The sequence below is a fragment of the Aulonocara sp. 'chitande type north' Nkhata Bay genome, linkage group LG17, assembly GCF_057382095.1.
Source record: "Aulonocara sp. 'chitande type north' Nkhata Bay isolate Kocher_YH1m ecotype deep benthic linkage group LG17, A_spYH_male_GT1.1, whole genome shotgun sequence".
Lineage (NCBI taxonomy): Eukaryota > Metazoa > Chordata > Actinopteri > Cichliformes > Cichlidae > Aulonocara > Aulonocara sp. 'chitande type north' Nkhata Bay.
In genome coordinates, this window is record NC_141360.1 from 39,859,736 (window position 1) to 39,880,861 (window position 21,126).

Here is a 21,126-nt window from a genome sequence, read left to right on the forward strand (position 1 = left end):
GGTGGAGGCTGGGGGCGAAAGAGGACAAAGGGTCGAGGAGCATGTGACAAGATGGGTGATACACAGTGGTCTTTTTTTGTTTGTGTTGGGGGAGCCAACGTTTTCTCCAAAGCAAAGCATTAGAAACAAGCTGACTTTCCAATTCAGTGACCCTAACTTTCATCAGCAGATACCCGAGTGTTAAAACTGTGATCAGGTCTCACAACAGGCCTTCAGTTATGAAACACACTGACGCTGGCCGCTATGCATGAGGATGGTGTGCAGAGGGAAGCCATGAGACTGAGATCAGACGATAGCAGGGAGGCGGCGAGACTGTGGTTCGCTGCACCCCACGTTTCAGGTGCCATATGCTTTTACAAAGACACCTGAACCGCCCTCACGGACACCAGGGAAAAAAAGAGGACGACTCAGAAAGTCCCAATTAGTAAGCAACAGAAAAAAAACTAGATAAACAGCTTAAACCAAATTAAACCATATTTCAGCTCATTTTCTGACTTTTTTAAATAATATAATAATAACATGGTAATGAACCTGAACACTGGTGGATCCTGTTTCCCCCAAATGCATTTAAAAGAATAAGAAACGTTAAACTGGAGCAGTAGCATTTTTCTAATGATCTGCACTCCAGCTCTAATGTGACTCCAACAGGTCTGACGGATGAAAAATTGTGTACTTTTTTGTCACGCTGACACTGTAAACTTTGCAAATGCTCCACAAAAACAGGGGAGGCCTGTTCCTCTCCATGCTATGGCCGTAGGCTCCTGTGGCTAAAGGTCTGGGAGGACTAAGAGTGTCGGGTGATGGAACGATGAGAGCGGCAGACTGCTTCAGAGAAAGAACAAAAGGGCGGGTGTTCAGATGGGGAAGGCGGGGGTCCGGTAATATGTCGGGCTCTATGTTGAAGAGAGCGTGGGCGACAGGTGTGAAAGGTGAGCGTCAGAGGTCAAGCGTGGGAGCAGACCGATGCTTTACAGCCTGGTTGAGAGATTGGTTGAACTCGAGGCCGTGTCGTGCACTCCTGTTGTAGACTGAGGATGGCATGAATACCAAGCAGCTGCTGCCTGTCTAATTCAGCCTAAATCTCACGCCAGGCTTCAAATGACTCTAAGCAGAAGCACTGATCTGACGGTACAAGTGAGCTGGTGAGTTTGAGTGCGCGTGAGAGGGAAAAGACAGACAATGTGGATCTCGAGGTCCGACAAGATAAAGAGCTCCTCAGACATGCTAACAGCACACAAACACTCAAACACACTCTTGTGCTGCAAACTGAGAGCAGAGGTATCTGGGAGCAACCGCACTGCACGCACAATGTGTGTCGCCGAGAGACGAGACAGGAGGTTGCCATGGGAACATGGCGAGACAGTCACTGGTGCACAGTCATAAAACAGAGAGAAAAGTCTTAGAAGCGGGCAGATGGGCCGGGGGGTGGGGGGCACTTTTTTTGGAGTACTATGCAGTAGATTCAGCTTTTTGTGTCACCACAGCTTTCATTTGTTTCCTGGCAGATTTCACTGTGACATCCAAGAGAATGAGCGAGAAAGACAAGGAAGAAATGACAAAGATATGCAGATAAAAAGAGACTGTTATATGCATTCGATGGCTGAGAAATGCGTGGGAAGGTATGAGGAGTAAAACAATGTAGAAGATTGGTGGTTTCACTGAAAAATGATGCCATATTCAAAAGGAAAAGAAATAATGTCTGGTGCGTCCTTACATCTGTGCACGAATCAAAGCAGATGAGTGAAAAAAGGAGGAGTAAGAAAAATGATTTGGTATGCACTGTGCTTCTAAAGCCTGACATGAGGCTACAAAACCTGTTGACCTCCATCTAAAAAAGGCACAAAACACTCACTGATGGCCTTTACCCTTCTTTGTGCACTGCGCTCCGGGTAAAGAGCATCCAAATCCAAAAACTCTCAAAACAAGCACTCACCAAACCCTTACCTAACCCGCCCCCCGTCCCCATGTGGAGGAGGAGGGGGGGTGCTTTACCCTACCTGCAAACGAATCAAAGTGTCTCTCAAAGGTGGGAAGTTTGTCTACATATACATCATCCTCTGACGAGCCAAAGAGACAAACAGCAAAAAAACAAGCAAAAAGAAATCAAACCATGAAAGACAACGAAAAATGATCAGAACTGTGATGCACATTAAATTCAAATGGGAGAAAAACAAATATATTCAATTATAATAAATATGCTGATGAAAATACAAAATTTAAAAAAGTGGTGAAACTTTAAAGGAGCAATTTAGAATATTTCATAATAAGCAGTTTCTGAGACTGTTTTCATGCACAAAGAATACAGATTAAATTAAGCGGCTGTAACAGAGACCTCAGTAAAAATGTCATTTATTCAGTCGGTCCCTGCAATTTGTTTAAAAGAGGAAGAAAGCACCCTCCAATCGGGGACTAGATTCTGCTTTTACATAACTGCTGCCTCCAGAATGTGTATTTATTATTTTTTTTAGTATTATGACTCAGCTATGTTACAGTCTACTGAGATTTGCCATTATCCACTAAAAGCTGCACTGCAGGCTCCTTTAAAACCGACTCTACAGTTATCAAGGAGTAGAAATTGTTGTGTCACTAATTCATTAAAGGATGGTTTGCACTTTAAAATTTTCATATTCTCACCTCCTACTCACACCCTGCAGAATTTCCCTGTGTTTGCGTGTTAACGTGAATCAGATACTAATATATATGTTGAGAGATATCTATAGATGTATATCTATATATCTAGATATATCTATAGATATATCTATATATCTATATATATAGATATATCGATATATATATAGATATATCTATAGATATATCTATATATCTATAGATATATCTATAGATATATCTATAGATATATCTATATATCTATAGATATATCTATAGATATATCTATATATCTATAGATATATCTATAGATATATCTATATATCTATAGATATATCTATAGATATATCTATAGATAGATATGTGTGTGTGTGTGTGTGTGTGTGTGTGTGTGTGTGTGTGTGTGAAGTTCAGGACTCTTATCTTTAGGTGTAATTAATTCTTTATCAATAAATAGAAATGTAAACAGAAAACTATCATTTGCATGTTTGTAGAAGGTTTCGCTCTGTGATACTTAGATGCTGTAAAACAACATCAAAGGTGAAACTGCTGCCATTTCCAGAAAAAAAAGAACCAAAACAAATAAAATGAGTAAATGCACAGGTGCATGACTCATGCGCACAAACGCTACATGCAAAGTTCGTAAAATGCATGTAAAACTTTTAATATAATGACAGAAGATGCCCCTGCTAGCCTCTGTGACCTCCACATCCATCAGGAGACGTGCTGCAGTGTTGAGCGGATGGTCCACACACCTGTTACAGACACAGAGAGCTCCTTGCCCACGGTAGGAGTGGTGGCGGCACTCATCGAGTTGGTGGAGGAGATGGAGGAGGTGCTCTCAGCCCTCGCCAACGGAGCAATGGGAGGAGGGCTGGCCGAGTGAATCGGTGGGCTGAATGGGCGATTCTGAACAGAGAAAGGAGACGAGACGAGAGACGGGAAGGAAACAAGAAGCGGTTTAGCATGCGGCATTTTAAATACTATGTACACAGCCGCTATAAACTCTTTGGGATTATCAAGTTAAACCCTGATTAAGATAGTCGACTTAATGATTATTCTTTTGCCAGTTCTTCCTAGACTCAAAGGCCATGTAAATAATGCCTAAATCCCCGAATCAGAGCCAAAGAACTGAAAGATATAAGAGTGACAAAATGAAAACAAAAACAACAACAAAAAAAGGTCTTACCGCATCGCCTACACTAGGTTTCCCTGGAGGAAGTTTGGGTCGTGAAGGGGGACGAGGTGGAGGGGGAGGTGGGGTGGGGTTGACTGACGACGGTGTGGCAGGTCGTACGGGTGAAGAGGAACCTGAAGAGGCGCGCAAAAAACACAAAAGGGATTAATTTAATTATTCAGTTTGGAAAACGACTAAACAAAAGGACAGAGTACCATCAGCACTCAGTAAGAAGTGTTGTTTCATTTTTCACTTCACAGGATCGCTGTCGTGATCTACTACACACCTCATATCCTCCATACAGCATTAAGAGCACACATCCCTCTACGTGCTTTACCATTGACGAAACTGGAAAAATGATTCCGCTCAGATGTTCAAACATTTCATTTTGAAAACTCGAGAGGAAATTTGATCAGTTTTATTCCTCGTTCGAAGAGCTCCTTTTTCGCCACATCGTTACATCCACTTCTTTTGGACACTGGCTCAGTACAATTAACCTAACAAAACAAACCCGCCCACACTGCTGTCTTTGTCCACGTTTCCCACATATTGGGCAGCTCAAGGACGGGTCAAAAAGCAAAAAGCTAAAAAACAAACAAAGAAAAAAAGGCACTAAAAATGCAACAAAAAGCATAGAAATTCTAAGCAAGTCAAGTTTTTAATAAAACGTGAAAGAAAAAGGCCCTGGTAACATAATACGCTCTGAGGCAAAATGCTATTGTACATAAATCTGGGCCAAAACATGACCTCTTCTCCAGGAAGAACATGCAGGATAACTGTTCCTGTGATGCAAGTTCCAACAAAAGTGGTGCAATCAGCTGAAAGAAAATCTGAGCAGGGTGCACTGCTGACATGATGCCTCAGCTCACAACACTGTCACTGTCTGTTTGCAATGACACCATTAAAATTAGCAGTTAAGTGATCAGGTGACGTGTGGGTTTTTTCTTTTCATTGTAGTGAGAGTATTTCTTGTAAACCATCCTCTAAATTAAGTTTTAACCCAACAAATATATTTAAGTGAGGATCTTGAAGCGCTCACCGCTATTCGTGCCGCCGGCCCCAGATGTGGGACCTGGTGATGAAACCACTGCGCGGTACGTTGGAGGAGGTGGTGGCGGAGGTGTACTTCTACTGCCTTGGATTGCATCTTTGGGCGAAGTGACAGTTTCACCTCCATCCTCTTTGGGATGGGTGGTGCTTGTATTGTTGGGCTTCTCTTCTTGACAGAGGACAAGAGGCGGCGGGACGGAGCGAGCCGCAGGCTCCTCGGAAGGAGGCGTCAGTGCTGGAGTGCTTATTTTGGGGGTGGGTGCAGGTGGGACACTTGGAGGTGAACTAAGAGGAGGAGGGGAGGAAACAGGAGGAGATGAAAGCTCCTTTGTTGCAGGAGACGGAGAGGTGGCGAGCGTGGGAGGGTTTTGGTCTTTGGGAGTGGGAGGACCCGAACGGACTGAAGGTACGACTTGTTCCTCTGAGGGAGGTGGGGAAGTTGGTAGAGGGGGAACAAAATCATCTTCTGGGGGAGGTGAAGTAGGCAGAGGTGGTGCAAAGTCTTCTGAAGGAGGTGGTGATGTAGGTAAGGGTGGGGCATGAAGCACAGGTGGAGGAGAGGAGGCTGGTAATGGAGGTGCTGGTTCTTCTGGAGGAGGTGGGGAGGAGGGGAGGGGAGGTGCAGGGTCCTTTGGTGGAGGCGGCTGGTCAGGAGCTTCTTCGCTGAAGCAGACCCACGAGTCACCCGTATCCTCGCAGGCAGAGGCAGCCTGCTCCGGTCCAAAAATGTTGTCCAAGTCGGCTATTGAAGGCTTCCTGGCTGAGCTGTCTGCTCCTGCAGACACTTCTGAAACAGAGATAAGGAAGGAGCAATTTAAAAAAAGAAAAGGGGGGGGGGGGTGTTTGCAGATGTGCTCAGCAAGGAGATAAAACATCACAGGGAGACAAACAGACTGACAAAGTTAGCACCGGAACATCAAGATAAACAGACGACTGAGGTCAAATTTAAAAGCTTGTTTCAGTTTGAGGTGATTTAACGGGAGGCAGAAACAGATGAGCAGATTCTTACCAGCATCATCTGCAGGCGGAGGGCTAGTATTTGGTGGAGAAGCTGGGACATTCTTGGGTGGAAGTGGAGGTGGAGCTGCAAGTATATCACAAGTTTAACAATGAATGCAATAATTACCTGTTTCACATCACTGCACCTGGTGATGGGCTGCATACAGTCTGACTCAAGGCGCAAACGACAACAAAGGAAAAAAATGAATGAAGAAAATAAGCCAACACAAGATGAACGTTTGGATCTATCAACGACAGGCACCATTGTATTCCAGATACAACACGAGGGGGGATCGTCCCAAATTACCCACCATGCAACACAGAACATTCAGCCCCCATCAGCCCAAATGCATGCAGGCAAGGGTTGGTGCCCAATGACGGAAACTTATTGAACGTCTCTGGTGTTACAACCGACGCTGAATCACGTGCTCGTGAAATGACTGATGAAATGAAACGATGGCTGTTTAGAACGGGGAAGGGAGCATTATTGGCACACAGCTGTTTGATCAGGTCAGTTTGCAGATTTCTCAGGATGATGAGCTGAGCTGATCCATCTGTGTGTTAATTTCACAGGGACGGGGAAGTGCGGCGTAATGTGGAGGGAATGGCGCAACTTACTTCCTGTGGGAAAGGATCTTGTCAAAGAGGATTCAGGCTCTGATAGAGGGGTCCCCCACACGTCACACTCAGATAGAACCGCTAAGTTCAGGAGGGGACAGAAAAGGCCATCGTGAAGGGCGTTAGCAGCGAAACACTTCGGGCTCGTGATCCTTTGGGGATGTTTGCGTGAAGCTGTGTCCCAAAACGTCGGCTGCATCCTTCGGAGGACCCGGCCTTTGCGGTCTACGTGGGCCGGGTCCTTCAAAGACCGAGAAGGCTGTAAGTGCGAGGCTGTGAAATGGGACGGTCTAGCCTTCAGATTTGCGTCACCGCTGTCTCAGTGGAGTTTAATAAACTCGGCCGTCTGCTCCTTGCTATCTAAAGTATAACAAGACACTGGTGTAAATTCTCGACCGTCTCACACTTCTGTTTAATCAGTTTGATGTTTATTCAGCTGTGTGAAAATCCCGGAGGAACCCTCCCGATGGATTAATAAAGTTTTATTTAATCTAATAACTTTGATCTCAGCCAAACCGGTTTACTCCGGAACAAATAAAACACCGAAAAAAAGGCAAACAATTACATTTTTAAGTTATCCGAGTGACTTATATATGATGTTTAACCTGAGTAGCGAAAGAGCGGGGGTCTGAAAACGATGACGCCGGGAGTCCGCTGCTCTCGCCGGCTGGAGTGACCATTGAACCCCCCGGCTAGCTATCGAGCTGGTGGGTGACAGACTTTTGCAAATATGCGATGTCTTGATAAACCGAGCAGATATTTGTAATTTACGCAGCTACTTTCTCGCCTGAAAATATGTTAAAAGTTTATTTTGTGGCCCAGAAAGATTAATAAGAGTAATTTTAAAACTTAGCAGCGGCCGCCATTGTTGGCAGCTGAAATTTGGCTGGGCCGCGCTATGAATTCTGGGATATGGTGGGCCACGAAGGACACACCCGACCCACCCTTCAAATTTGGGGAAATGAAGGACGCATTTGTCGGCTGTATTTAAAGGAGTCGACGAATTGGGACAGCCTTCGTCGACGTAATCGGCCTTCAAATGCAGCCTCCGGAGGATGCAGCCGACGTTTTGGGACACGGCTACAGATGAGAACGTCAGTAAAAACTGCAATCACAATGTGTCAACACAAGAACACGCACTCGATTTAGTGCTACTATATAATATTCGTTTTTATAATTGCATATAAAAAAAAGACATCTGAAAAAAATACACCAGCTAACAAGCTAAAAAAGGATGAATGCAGTGTGATGCAACAAACCTGCAACACATCCCGCCTACACTCCAGCAGCTTCACAAAGACAACGATTCAACTTAACGGCACATCTGACGCTACTGAATTGCGTCAAATTACACAGAGAATCTCTAACTGACCTTAAGAGGATCTTAATGAAACTAGTATTTACTGGAAAAAAAGTGAAACATTACCAGTTCAAAGTGCCAGAGGCAGAGCTTTTCTACTTGTCTGAATTAATGTGAAGGGAATTTGTGTCAAGCTGATGTTACTTACGCCTGACACGGCAGTTGCGTAAGAGCTAAGAGCTCATCCACAGTCTGCATCATAAAATCCTGCAGGGCTGGATGTGAGCAGGTGACGGCAGAATCTGCATATGAACGAGTTTCACTGTGCAAAAGAGCACGACCTCGGAGGACTGCCGTCAACCACACCCTCAACAAAGACATCCAAAACTAGCTGGAAGCCTCACACAGACAACAAGTGTGTGTTTGTGTGTTTTTCATCATACTGCTAACATACTTTGACAGCAAAGCATCAACAGAAACATATTCAAGAGCCGATACAGACAAAGACACAGAGGGTTACCTTCAGTTTTCTGTTCTCCAAAGGCTGTTTCTAAAGGAGGCCCAAATAAGCCTGTGGTGTCTTCAGAGACTGGTGTTTGCTGATTGCTGCGACAGAAAAAACAGGACAATACAGAAGAAACTGTTAGCAGCAAACAGTTACAGCTACAACAGTCAGAGTGCAGCGTCTCGTTGCATGTCGTCTGATCAGGCTGCAGCTCCCCTTTCCGCTCAAATCTTCCCAACAATATTACAAATGTGTCATTTTCAAAGTGTGGCAGGAGCATAAACAACGACAGGAAGAATGACGGGAAAAGCTAATGGGATGGTTTTGGGGGCAGAATAAAAACAACTGACTTTTAACATTTGTCTTTTGGCATTACAGAAAGAGAAAGTGACTGTGGCTCAATCGCATCTGCAGAAAATACAAATACCTCATATTCACTGTACCGAGGCTGCAACCAACACACCAAACACCGCAGCCAAACAACAACCAACAAACGCACACTTAAACATAAAAAGACCTCGTCTTCAGCGCAATAGATATGAAAACCAGGTTTGCACAGCGTGGAGTTTTTGTGTAGATACAGTGGCAGGTCTGCAAAGGACTGTCTGGCTTTAGAGGACAGTTTTTGTCTGGAATTATTTAACGAGATGGCAAAAAGATCAAAAGCAACCCAAAGACATTTCCTCTTACTACACTATTTTTCATGTGGCATGCCACAGTTTAAGCCTGCAGTTAATAAGCAAAGAAAATATTGAAGATAACAAAAACCTCGCCAACGTATGGTGCAGTTTCCAAATGTCGACATTTTATGCATGATGATACAGCGATTGTGCCTCTTGTTACTGACACCGCTGACTAAAACATCAAGAAAAGTATAATTAAAATGAACGCGTCAGTGTCGTGGAACGAGCAAAAAGCTAAAATAGAGACCAACTGCACAAAACTTTTCGGGACTGAAGTGTGATCCAAAGGCAGGAGAAAGGACGAGCAGCGACACCGAGATACACACCTGGGGGGCTGTGGTGCTGGAGCTGGTGTGGGGGCCACGGCGGGTGCAGGAGGGACGACGCGTCTCGGTCTGGCAATCTCTTCACCTGCGCCCAAAATGAAATGTATTTACGTTAATCTTACATCACATCCTCCTAATTTGTCACTTGTAAAAAGCGAGCTTGGCCTGAGGTGATGAAGCTGATACTTACTGGACGTGTTCCTTTTCAAACCCTGTAACGTGGAAAGAAACAACATGGAAATGTAAAAAGTCAAAGACAGGAAACCTCATTGTTCTCATATTTGGATCCAACATTCTTCCATCCATGTGTGAGGATTTCTAATAAAACCAAAAAAGATGATCTTAGCTCTTTTATTCTTTTCTTTCTGAAACTTCCCAGTGTGTTTGGACAGAGCAAAGACAACGGCTGTTGAAGGTCGGAGGCTGAACTGCGACTAAATCTGATCAGACTGCACTCAGTTACACTTCACATGAGCGGGCATGACTTGCGGGCATGACTTGCACGCATTCCCCACTTTGGGCGATTTGTCACATTTTTCTAACCGACATTCATCAGTCCAATAAATGACGATGGCCGATATATTCGGGCAGGTGACTTTTTGATGGGCGGAGCAATGTAATCATGCACGGACTGATTTGCGTGCTTAGAACACAGTAAGTCCAAACATGGAGGAACTAGTTGCCAAAAAGTAAAATACAAAGTCACCAATTTGGGATTTCTTTGGCTTTAAACCGGGTGAAAGAGGTAAACCTGAGGATATAACCAAAGAGGTGTGCCGCTCGTGCAGACGTACTGCGCCAGCAAAGACTCAAACATGACTTTGTTGGTTGAAACTAACTTACTCATGGGCAAATACATAAATAAATCGCTCTTGTAAAACGCTCAGCCTATCGCTGTGGTCGATAAATTCGTCCAATCGCCCAACGGTAATAGGTAGAGAAAACTGCCTTAAGCGAGACAGAAAAAATGAAGGGATGCAAAGCTGCTACAACAATCATGCTGTGAACATCAAATCTGTCTGAAAGTGGGATACTGGTAATCTAAATCTGCTTGCAGTGGTTTATGGCGTCTTTAAAGGTTTTCCAAACGTCCTTTGAAGCTGTAAGAAGCCACGTGATAAAATGCGATAGGCGTACAAAAAAAAGAGACCAGTGTTGATGATGGGGAGGCAACAGCACAAACATTACTGCCTTCTCGGCTGTGATCCCAAACACCAAAGTCTAAGAGAGCATGTGTATGAATTCACCACAAGCAGGATGTGAGAGGCCAACAAAAGGCAGATAAGGAGAGAGAAGGCGGCAGGGAGGAGAGCAGATGAGAAGACACGATGGGGAGTGACTGAAGTAAGACATCAAAGGGTCCAAGCTGTCCAAAGTGTAAATTGTGTCCCCAGTAGAGACCAAGCATGAAGCCATTCAAGGCAAAGAAATACCCAAAAGAAGTACACAAGTATATCACTGATCTTAAAAAGCTAAAAATATTTTTAATGTTAATGAAATTTTTAAACATATTGATTGACTGTTTTAACTGCTGACCCTTACATATTTTCCCTTATTCAACTGACCCCAAGGACAAGGAGAAAAGGAATAAGTGGACATGTGGCACATGCTATGGTACATTTAGTCTAACCCCAGGGAAAAGGAAGAAGAAGCCACTTACCGGGCTACGTCTCTGTGACCAGCAAAAAGGAAGAGAGAAGAGATACCTGATCAGAGAGTGACAAATCAGTAAAGGAGACATCATATACATCAGGATGAGAAGTATTTTTGGCCTGGTTGGCTGAATTTGAGGATGTGGTTGTTACCCAGTCATAAAAAAACGAGCTCATCTGTCTCAGATTTTTATTTTAAATAAGCTCGAACAGCTGTGTGTGTGATGTCAAACAGATAAGAGTTTAAATAAGTCATTCTCACTTTTTTCCCCCCAACTCTAGGTTAGTGTTCAAGAACAAAATGTAGTCGCTCTAGAATCTCAAATGGGCTCACTTTTCATCCATCTTTATTCTAATCACTTTCCTGCAAACACCACCCTTTTGCCAACTAATCCTTTAGAGTTTCCTTTTATTCTCCCTTGTAGACTCCATCTGCCCCCTTGGCATCTTTAATTTGAACTGAAATCTCTCCATCTGTCTGTGTCATGTCCACCTCGCATCAGCCATCTCTCCCTCCATCGCTCACTCTTGTGCCTGATCCAGTTGTGCAGTGAGCCGTGAGTGATTAAAGTGATGCAACAGTGGGTGGGAAATGCTCCTAGAAAGGAGACCTCTGATTGGATACACCGGTGAAGGACAAAGCTCTGTATTGCTTGTCATAACCAATCACTGCTGCTTTGCTGTATGTAAACAGGAAGCACAGCAGGAAGCTCTTCGACTCTCACGTTATGACCTTTTAGCCTTTAAAGATACGATGTCGTTTTCTATTTGAAATACGAAAAGAATCAAAAAGAAAACATTGCTTCTTTGCTTTTGGTGCTCGAGTAGGACACATTCTTTGTTTCTGCCCAAAATATTAAAAAGTAAGATGTCAAAGATATCAAATGTCATGTGAGATCTCTTATTTAAGCTCAAACATTTTCACTCCATCCTTGACCTTTTGCTGGCCTCTACTGTTTTCAACCTAGTTGTTTGGACTGAGGGCGCTTAACACTCAAAAACTCATTAAAACCAGATTTAAGAAATCTTAGCCAGCAGAAACACCCTGAAAGACGAGGGCTCACATAGTCCAAATACTTTGGCAGCCACATCATTGTGCATGAGGCGTGAAAACGCTGAGAATAACCTGGCACCGCGATGACGAGTGGCTACAGCCACAGAGAAATCACAAAACAGCCACCGGCCCTATAAATATTTCGCTTTAAATGTAGCTAGCCTATTTTCAGCAGGTAGTAAATGCCAAGACAGATGAAAAGGTTAAGGGGGTGGAGGGGTACAAAGCAAAGGCTTACCGGACTCTTCTACAGAGTTTAGCATCATTTGAGGCAGCAAAGAACAATGAGATGAGAGAGAAAGCAAAATCAAGACAGCACAGGGAGAGAATTAGAAAAATTAAAAAGGAGGAATGGTACATCAACACTGGCATAGCAGAGTCTCTTTTACAACGCAGGCAGTCATCTAAACCCACAGACACGGGCACATGCAGCCGGGATGGTGTTAGCGGTTTTCCCTGGATTCAGTCCCATTTATACATCAACCAAATGAGGTTACAGAAACAACAAACACATACATGCAACAGTCAGGGTTTAGTCTTTCAGTTAGCATGTGGCCTATATTCCTTTTTAAAAAAATTATTTTACCCATAGCCATAAAATAACTGTGTGCATGTATGAAGAAAAAGCGCTGGGCAGTTAAACGTCATGCAGATTTGAACCAAAATGAAGAGCAACACCTCAACATCCAACACTCTCAAATATGTCATACAGTTAGGGCCGCACTTAACTAGGGCTGCCACGATTACGTCGACTATCAAAATCGTCGACGACTGATTTAATAGTCGACGCGTCGTTTGAAGCTTTGTAAGATCACAAAAGACGCAGGAATAAGTAGCAGGATTTAAGAGTGTAATAACGGACTGAAACAGAAGATGGCAGCACTGCATGTACAAGGATACCAGCTGCCGTTAAACCCCGAAGAAGAAGAAGCTGTGTCCCAGAATTCATAGCGCGGCCCAGCTCAGTTTCCAACAATGGCGGCAGCTAGTTAGTTTTAATATTACTCTTATTATTCTTTCTGGGTCACAAAATAAACGTTTAACATATTTTCAGGCAGGAATGTAGCTGTGTAAACCTCAAATATCTGCTCAGTTTATCAAGACACCACATATTTTCAAAAGCGCTCCGACGTTTTCGGAGACGTCTGTTACCCACCAGTTCGATAGCTAGCCGGGGGCAAGGCTCACTAGAGCCGTGAGAACACCGGACTCCCGGCAAATCATTTTCAAACCCACCGCCGTCTTTCGCTACTCAGGTTAAACATGATATATGAGTCACTTAGATAACTTAAAAATGTTATTGTTTGGCTTTTTTCAGTATTTTATTTGTTCCTGAGTAAATCGGTTTGGCTGAGATTAAAGTTATAGTTTTTACACAGCTGAATAAACGTCAAGCAGACAGCTGATTATCAGAAGTGTGAGATGCTCCAGAATTTACTCCGGTGTCCTGTTATATTTTAGATAGCAAGGAGTTTATTAAACTTCACCGAAACAATCTGCAAATTTCATTAAAATTTAATAAACTATCATCTTGTCTTTATTTTTAGTTAGCACAGACCTTAAACACTTAAAGCTGTAAGCTAATGATAGTTATATAAGAGCAGATGCTGCTGGTGCAATAAGCTGTACGTTTTACGTCCAATGGATGATGATCTGATTAGTCGACTAATCGCAAAAATAATCGGTGACTAGTCGACTATCAAAATAATCATTTGTGGCAGCCCTACACTTAACATTTATCTTATTTAGGAGTAGAAGATAAACAACACACAATAAGATGTCAAGTATTAGTGTTCAAAGCCTTATAAATCCAGCTTGTCACACTGAAATAATAGTCCTTTGAAAATGATCAAAAACTGAGAAAGGGTAAGAAATGTAGGTGTGCAACCTTCCAAAAACACAGGCCTCCTCATGCATTAGCTCTTCATACACGTTCACACAGACGTGACCAGCGTGAAAAATCATTCACACGTGATCAGGTTAACAGTCAGTGGGTGAGCACACTGAAGTTGGACTCAATTATTAAGGCCCAGAGGCTCAAATGACCATAGCAGACTGACACACAGGTGCCCACTTTCCTACCTGAATAATTCAAGATAGATACTTAAGCCAGCTCTCCTCACTGGAAAACACTCAAGTTATGGGTCCCAGCTAGAGAGGCAGGGATGTCGCTAATTATGGGCTGTCTGAAGAGGACGCTGGTTAGAATTTGGACTCGTCAACTGAGCTGCATCGCTTCAAATAAGAGCTTCACACCCTGCTATTTTGCAGCGGTGCTTAGATGGTTTCTGTTGCGGTAGGACATCTGCCTCGAGTTACTCAAACACTGAAGTCAGCGACTATGACCAAGTCTGACCAAGACTATATCGCCAACACTTGAAATCAATTATATGAAATTAGAGGTCTTTTATCAATCATAACAGAGGAATGAATTGTGATTTCAGTCCTCCTCGTGGTGTCCTTATGTCCCTTTTGAGCAATACTGGTTAAAGCAGCTTTATATTGTAGAGAAACCGTAGCAGCTCAACATATAGTACCACACACAGTAGAAAAGACGATACGTGAGCAACGGCTACATTTATGCACAGTTAAAACCACAAAAAAGAAGAGCAACAGAAATGATGCATGCATGCATGCACGGCTAACTTAAAGCTAGCAGAGACGGACCAGGGAAACCAGATCTACTCACCATGGGAGATGGGGACAGAGCTATGTTGCCTATGGAGGCTTTGAGCTCATCGACTGAGGGTGCCTCCACAACACGATCAGGCGGCAGAGGCTTGATCTTGATCTTGAATTTTTTCCTGTGGTCCTCTTCTTCCTCGGACTCGTCGGAGGAGAAGAAGTGAGACTTTTTGGGGGCAAGTGAAGGAAAAATGTCAAGGAAAACAAACGTTTACATTTCATCTTAAGGTTGATGAGAAACCCGGGAACCACATTCCTCAGTGAAACTTTGCGTGTCGGTACTTAAATCGTTTCTTCTTTACAAAAGTCTGTTTTCTGTGACATCGTCCTGTTTAAGACACATTCACAGACACTTAGAAATGTTCTTTTCTGACCCACTTTATAAATTTGTTTTTAATTACTTTTTTATTAGCCACATAATAAAAATGAAGACTTTTCTGTATCTTAAATCTGGGGCCTAAACACCTTTTTAAAGAACTTGAGCCATTTTATTATCTGTATGCCATTTCTCAGTAAAACACTAATCATATTGATCTGTTCTGTGAGCCACGTCACGTTTGTCTTCCATCACATGCACGACAAAAACTGACCCAACAGTGTGCAGCAAATGCGACACAAACAATGAAGCAATCCAGTTCTTGCCAAGTAACTTGACAGAAACTGCCACGTATTAAAAACTGTGCTGAGGATATCTTCCTCTTCTAATTCATCTTCAGGTCTGATACTGTAGCCTTCATCATCCACCTCAGGAGAGTTCTGAAAGACACAATGAGTCTGAATGATAGTGACAAACAGCAGCTGTTCCTGCAAAGTAAAAAACTCCACACATGCAACCCACACCCACCGTGTAAGCTACACACGTAAACCCGCTGACCTGACGGGACCATCTACAAACAATTAACATATCTGTGAAGCTGTTGATCTGTTTTATAAAACCACAGATCAACACAGAAGAGTCACGACATGAAAGTGAAACCAACAAACAGTCTTGAAAGTCAGCTTGGACCTACAAAGCAGCGTTTTTACTTACGTATCTGTCCCAGTCGATATCTCCATAGAAGCCATTCGGGGCCCCGTTCGTCTTCTTCTGAGAGCGAGAAGACAGAAACAGTTTGACTAAAATCTCACCTAACAAAACACGATACAACATACCTGCAACTGCATTACACACCTACACAGAGGAACTACGTCTCAGCTAATCTCCCCCAAACACCTTGAACCTCCAGATTTAAGTCACAAAGCTTTTACTCTGAGGCTACTCTGTTACGTTAGCGGCTCTTCAAGTCATCAAATTGGCTGTTTTTTGGGTTTTTTTTAATGTTAGTTGATGGAGCTGAACATGACTTGGTGTTGTTCCCCTAACGCCCCCCCACACCCCCACAAAGCTTCCTCAGAGAGTGCGCTAAAGAACAGATAGCTGAAACAGCTGCACTTGCATCAGGCTGATGAGTTAAAGAACATACTGCGACGTCTATGACCAGTCTAAGCTCTACACACTACACTTCTCTAGAGTGTGGTCTAGTCTAAAAAGCTGAGCTCAGTACCGATTCAACCTCTCGAGGTTCCTGTCAGGTGAAAAGAACAGAAAAAGAAAAAACACAAAAACAATGTGCCTCACAAATTTCTCTGATGACACAGGCTTACATAAACCCCAATTAATAAATACATAAAACTGTTTATGTACTAGATCGTTTCTGTTACTTACACCATCTCTGTCTGGAGACCCCCTGTGCAAACCAAAAGAAAGGAAAATGTTACTTAAGACACAACTTCTTCATTTAAGTGAGTCTTTTTCTGATTAATCCAGTTTTCACATGATCACACTTCCACAGACACGCAGGTTCATAACACTTCAACTGTTTTGTGTAGGATTAGAACATGGCTACAAAAATTCAAAGATTGACTAAACAAACGCCAAAGGCAGCAGTTTCCTGTATTATGACTGTCGTAGTTACATAAATGCAGAACATTTCTTCCCTTTATCTTACACAAAAAACAAGCAACAAGTATTGTAAGCTGGTGTATTATTTTAGAGATCCTAAATAACACATGACATACAATAAAGTGGTCTATAAAGTCTATTCAGCAGTGACTCGTAATTGGCTGGAAGACCCTTGAGCCGTAGATGATTACAGGAAGCTGCTGTCTAGCATTTCATGTATTTGACATGAACCACACTTAATATTAATCCTGTAATTGTTCTTCCTGACCACAATCCCTTCATTCTTCTGCCATAAATATGCATAACCTACTGTCACATATCATCCCCCCCCCCCCCCGAGTGTTCAGTCAGCCTGTAGCTCCACTTCACAGCATCATAGTGAAGCACTAATAAGCTCTGTGCGTGGATCAAACAACACAACAGAGGACTTACGCGGAATCATTGTCCTTCTCTTTCTTCCGTATCCCAAAGGCCTTCCTGGTACGTTTTTTCAATCCTGAAAAGAGAAAAAGGTGAATTATTCTATGCAGACACAAAGACGTGACTAGAAGTTGACGGTTTCGTGGGTTAAAGGCTCAGTGAACGACTCATCCATCACCCAGGAAATTAAAGAAAATGTTTTATGTGTTATTTAGTGACTAGTTGCATCAATGCGAGGTCAAAAAAAAGGATGAAAACAAAGTTTTCTGAGCACAGCGAACATCAAGAAAGCAGCCGCTGAGAAACTGCTGACTTTTAATGCACCGAACAGGAATGTGATTACTAGCTCAAAATGCTCGCAGACAAATAAACATCAAATCAAGCAGACAAACTCACAAGGTGAGAACAAAATCAGCCATAAAGTTACTGGAGTTGGTAATTACTCAGTAATTCAGGGGTCATACCAAACCAGCCTGCTACAGTCATAATCTCACCTACACATCACCTCACATCTCCTGAAGCTCTACTGGAGCCGCTCATTGAAACACAACACAAATGATTACAGCGCTGGTGTGTTTAGGCCTCGAGGAAGCTCGGGCGAGTTCATGCCTTAAAACAAAACGCATTTACTCCGTGGACTTGGTACAGCTGCGGGACAAAAGGTGAAAAACAAGAAATGCAGACATTGTTCACATGAAACTTCTGGACTTTCTCCTGTTTTACCAATTTAAGCACAAAGTATCCTGTTTGTTCAGGAATTACTCTACAAAAACGACTCTGCCAGTTGACCAGCACATTAGTCCAGCTTCAAGTTCTAAAAATTAAATATGTAATCTTCTCCTAGTCCCAGCTTAGTCCTCCTGTCTATGAAATGAGTCATGTTTAGTTACATTAGGCTAAACAAACTCAAATGCTCGCACCTCTTTCTTACCCCAAATGAAGGCCCAGTTGTCCTCCATTTCTTCTCCAATGTTTCCCTTACTCTCATACTTCCTCCTCTTTGTGTGGTTGCGATCTCATCACATAATCTAAGGACCAACCTATTTTTTCTCCTCATACCACATGCAGTTACACACAAGTCTCCAACCAGAAACTTGATGCTACTTCACACACACACAAAACGGTATCATGCTCCCGTCCTTGATGTGTTCTGGTACTCAAATTCAACACCAGTGACCCTACTCATGAATAAAAGACAAATATCATCATTGTAGTCTCCTGCTAAAAATTAAGAGCGTCTACAGTCCTCTGCTCACCTAAGAAGTGTCATAAGCTGGATAACAGGAAACCACACCGAAGCTCAGCAGACTACTACAGCAGACCCACAGGGAAAAAAGGAGAGTACCTGCAGCTTGTTTACATTTTTTCCATGTTTTTATTTCATTTCTCCACTCGACTAATTTTGCATCAGAACGAGAAATCAATCCGAGAAGGCCTCCAGGACACAGACGCTCTCGCCCAGAAATACTCTCCCATTGATTCTGCCAACATATTCAGCCTTGCATCCTATTAATGGTGACTGTCAAGGTTCAAATAAATATCCCGCTGCTTATAATCAGCACCAGCACACATACAGAAAGACTAAAGGCAGTTTCATATGTTGCACGTAAGGACATGATCTGTCTTTATATACGAAAAGGTAGACACACACACACACACACACACACACACACACACACACACACACCACTGCAGAATATTCATGATGCCAAGAGCGTCATGAATTCTGACGGACACGAGTAGATCAGGTGTTGGAAAGAAGTGCTCGTTTCTATAAAGGCAAGGTCAAAAATAAGAGTTTAGGTAAGGTCAGAAATCTTATTTCCACTTTGCGTGGCTACATGAGGCACACGATGAGTACTCTTTCATATGAAAACATCGGCTTTGAATCAGTGAGGTCACTGAGGTCGTGGATGAAGAGCAGGAAGGTTTCCGTTTTTCTTTTAACGCTTTCTTATCCTTTCATCTTATGGTAATGCATCACCCGTCTAACACGTTACAGACCTTAAACAAACAGCCATCGATGGCCTTCAGCGAAGCGACAAAGTACCAAAACACAACAAGTATTATTACTTTCATGTACTTCAGCAGGGCGACTGTGGAAGCCATCATGCTGTTTGTGTGTCCCTGTGAGTACATACGTATGTGTCGTTTGCACACATACACAGACAGCTCCTCCCCTCAACTGATGTCGAGCTTTACCCCTTTCCCTTTCAAAGTACAGACGACTTCATTTCGCGATGCCAAACTGCAATCTCTTCTTTCAATCTCTGGCTTTCCCAGACCAGTTTCCCCTCCTGATCTCAGTGAACCATCTGTGGGAGGCTTCCAGATGAGGACACAGCGTGCTCTCTCTCAGCCTTTAGTATAACGGATGGAAGGAGCTTAAATTGTTCCTTCAACAGCTGGGCTACCAAGGCACAGACATTTATTTTAGTCTGATATCGTCCTGTCCGATTAATCTTTGAACAGTTTGACTTATGGCTCGCTCACACTGGGGTGGAGTTTTCCTAGTTTTAATGAGGTTGCAACTAGGAAACCAATGAATAAGTAAGCAAGTAAACAAACATAAATGGGAATAAAATGAATAAATAAATAATAATCAGTGGACCCACTGACGCAGAAAGTTTTTTTGGTGCCAAACCTTAAAGTACTGCAAATAGTTGCAACAACCAACTGGTCTCCAACAGACTGATCATGCAACACAACCAACCAACCTGATCCCACAGTAACTGCACAGGTCACCAGGTGGGAGGCAACCTGTCTCCAAACGATCACGGCCTGATGTGAACTGACTGCAAACGCTTGCAGACAGACCGGTTTGCAAATGACTGCAGACTCATGTAACCTGAGTCAGTCTGCAGCAACGAGCATGACTCATCTTTGCGTTTTTGATGGGGGACGTGACAGCTGGGTGCTAAATGTTTGTGTTGTGGCTATTTTAAAAAAATAATAATAAGATTGTCGAGCACCTTTATCATCATTCAGTTAAATCACCAACCTGCAGCAACTACATGAATCTTTATAGACAAACTGCTGTTTGAAATCTGAGGTAAACGTGAATTTTTCTGAGAACATAGATGGCAACAAATTTGCGACTGCCAGTTTACCAGTTAATCGCCGTCCCATCACACATGTTATTATTATCAACTTGACCCCATTCGATCCCAAACTAACAGATCGACAGCAGACTAAATGTTTAACCCCTTCACGCGCAGCGGTCACCACAGTGGACAGCTATTCAAAGGCTGTTTTCTTTTATTTGTGTCAGTCTTGATGGTATACTTGCTCAAACCACTCCATACCTGCCACCCACTGGTCAGCCAGTGGACTGACTAAGTGGACATGTAAAAAAAAACTCTTTGAAAAGTACATGTTTTAAAAAGAATGAAGTTCAAAAATCTTTTTTTATGCCTAAAGATGAATAAAAATCCTGATTGAGGTTGTAAAAATCCATGCATGAAAGGGTTAAATCACAATCTGAATGCACCAAAGCTGCTTCAAAGAGCGATGAACCCGATCTCATTTTCAAAGGCAACACGATCGTTCGTGTCACAATTTTGTTCATCGCACAGTCTCCGGTCGGTGTTTTCCTAGTGTCGCTGTAGCATTAGCTAAAGAGTTGTTTTGACTAAAAATACAAAAATCCAGTTGGAAGCATAAAAGTCGTTTACTTTTATATGTTTCCTCTCGTGAGGCTCAGTTAAGGCCAGCAGGAAGATTCTGGGCCGTGATGGTTTTCAAAGTGAACCAAAATGTCAGAAATCCAGTTCTTTCTTGACATCTTACTTGTTTCAGATTTGACAGCTTAAATAAATACCCCTTTACTTCTATTTTGGGGTTTGTTTCTACTACTTCCCTGAAGCAGCAGCTGACATATTCACAGCTGTACTAAGAAAATGCACATGTATGTGTGTTGTTTGGCTCTTTCAGCGCACATTACCTTAAATGAGTTCAACCCTGCAGGACTATTTTGTTTTATGGGAATTACCTCTTATTGCTTTTATGAAGCTTATTTTTATTTCATGTCCATCTACTATAAAACAGCACTCCCAATAATTAAAGAGTGCAAGAAAAGGACAATAACACAGTATAATGAACAAGGAAA

At 42.8% G+C, this 21,126-nt stretch overlaps 1 protein-coding gene across 4 annotated transcripts in view; it reads right to left on the minus strand.

Annotated features, from left to right (window-relative positions):
• sgip1a (SH3GL interacting endocytic adaptor 1a) overlaps nucleotides 1-21,126 on the minus strand; it is an 82,419-nt gene that overhangs the window by 12,040 nt on the left and 49,253 nt on the right. For 3 of the 4 annotated variants that reach the window (XM_086270215.1, XM_086270214.1, XM_086270213.1), the window contains 15 exons: nucleotides 17,031-17,094; nucleotides 16,362-16,383; nucleotides 16,201-16,221; nucleotides 15,687-15,743; nucleotides 15,349-15,412; nucleotides 14,661-14,836; nucleotides 10,926-10,937; nucleotides 9,455-9,477; nucleotides 9,266-9,355; nucleotides 8,272-8,357; nucleotides 6,452-6,532; nucleotides 5,844-5,918; nucleotides 4,824-5,621; nucleotides 3,797-3,918; nucleotides 3,363-3,516 (listed from right to left, as the gene is read on the minus strand). In XM_086270215.1, the coding sequence (XP_086126341.1) occupies nucleotides 3,363-3,516; nucleotides 3,797-3,918; nucleotides 4,824-5,621; nucleotides 5,844-5,918; nucleotides 6,452-6,532; nucleotides 8,272-8,357; nucleotides 9,266-9,355; nucleotides 9,455-9,477; nucleotides 10,926-10,937; nucleotides 14,661-14,836; nucleotides 15,349-15,412; nucleotides 15,687-15,743; nucleotides 16,201-16,221; nucleotides 16,362-16,383; nucleotides 17,031-17,094 (1,845 nt within the window). Of the gene's footprint in view, nucleotides 1-1,997; nucleotides 2,058-3,362; nucleotides 3,517-3,796; nucleotides 3,919-4,823; nucleotides 5,622-5,843; nucleotides 5,919-6,451; nucleotides 6,533-8,271; nucleotides 8,358-9,265; nucleotides 9,356-9,454; nucleotides 9,478-10,925; nucleotides 10,938-14,660; nucleotides 14,837-15,348; nucleotides 15,413-15,686; nucleotides 15,744-16,200; nucleotides 16,222-16,361; nucleotides 16,384-17,030; nucleotides 17,095-21,126 lie in introns of all 4 variants that reach the window. The other variant, XM_086270216.1, reaches the window with a different exon arrangement.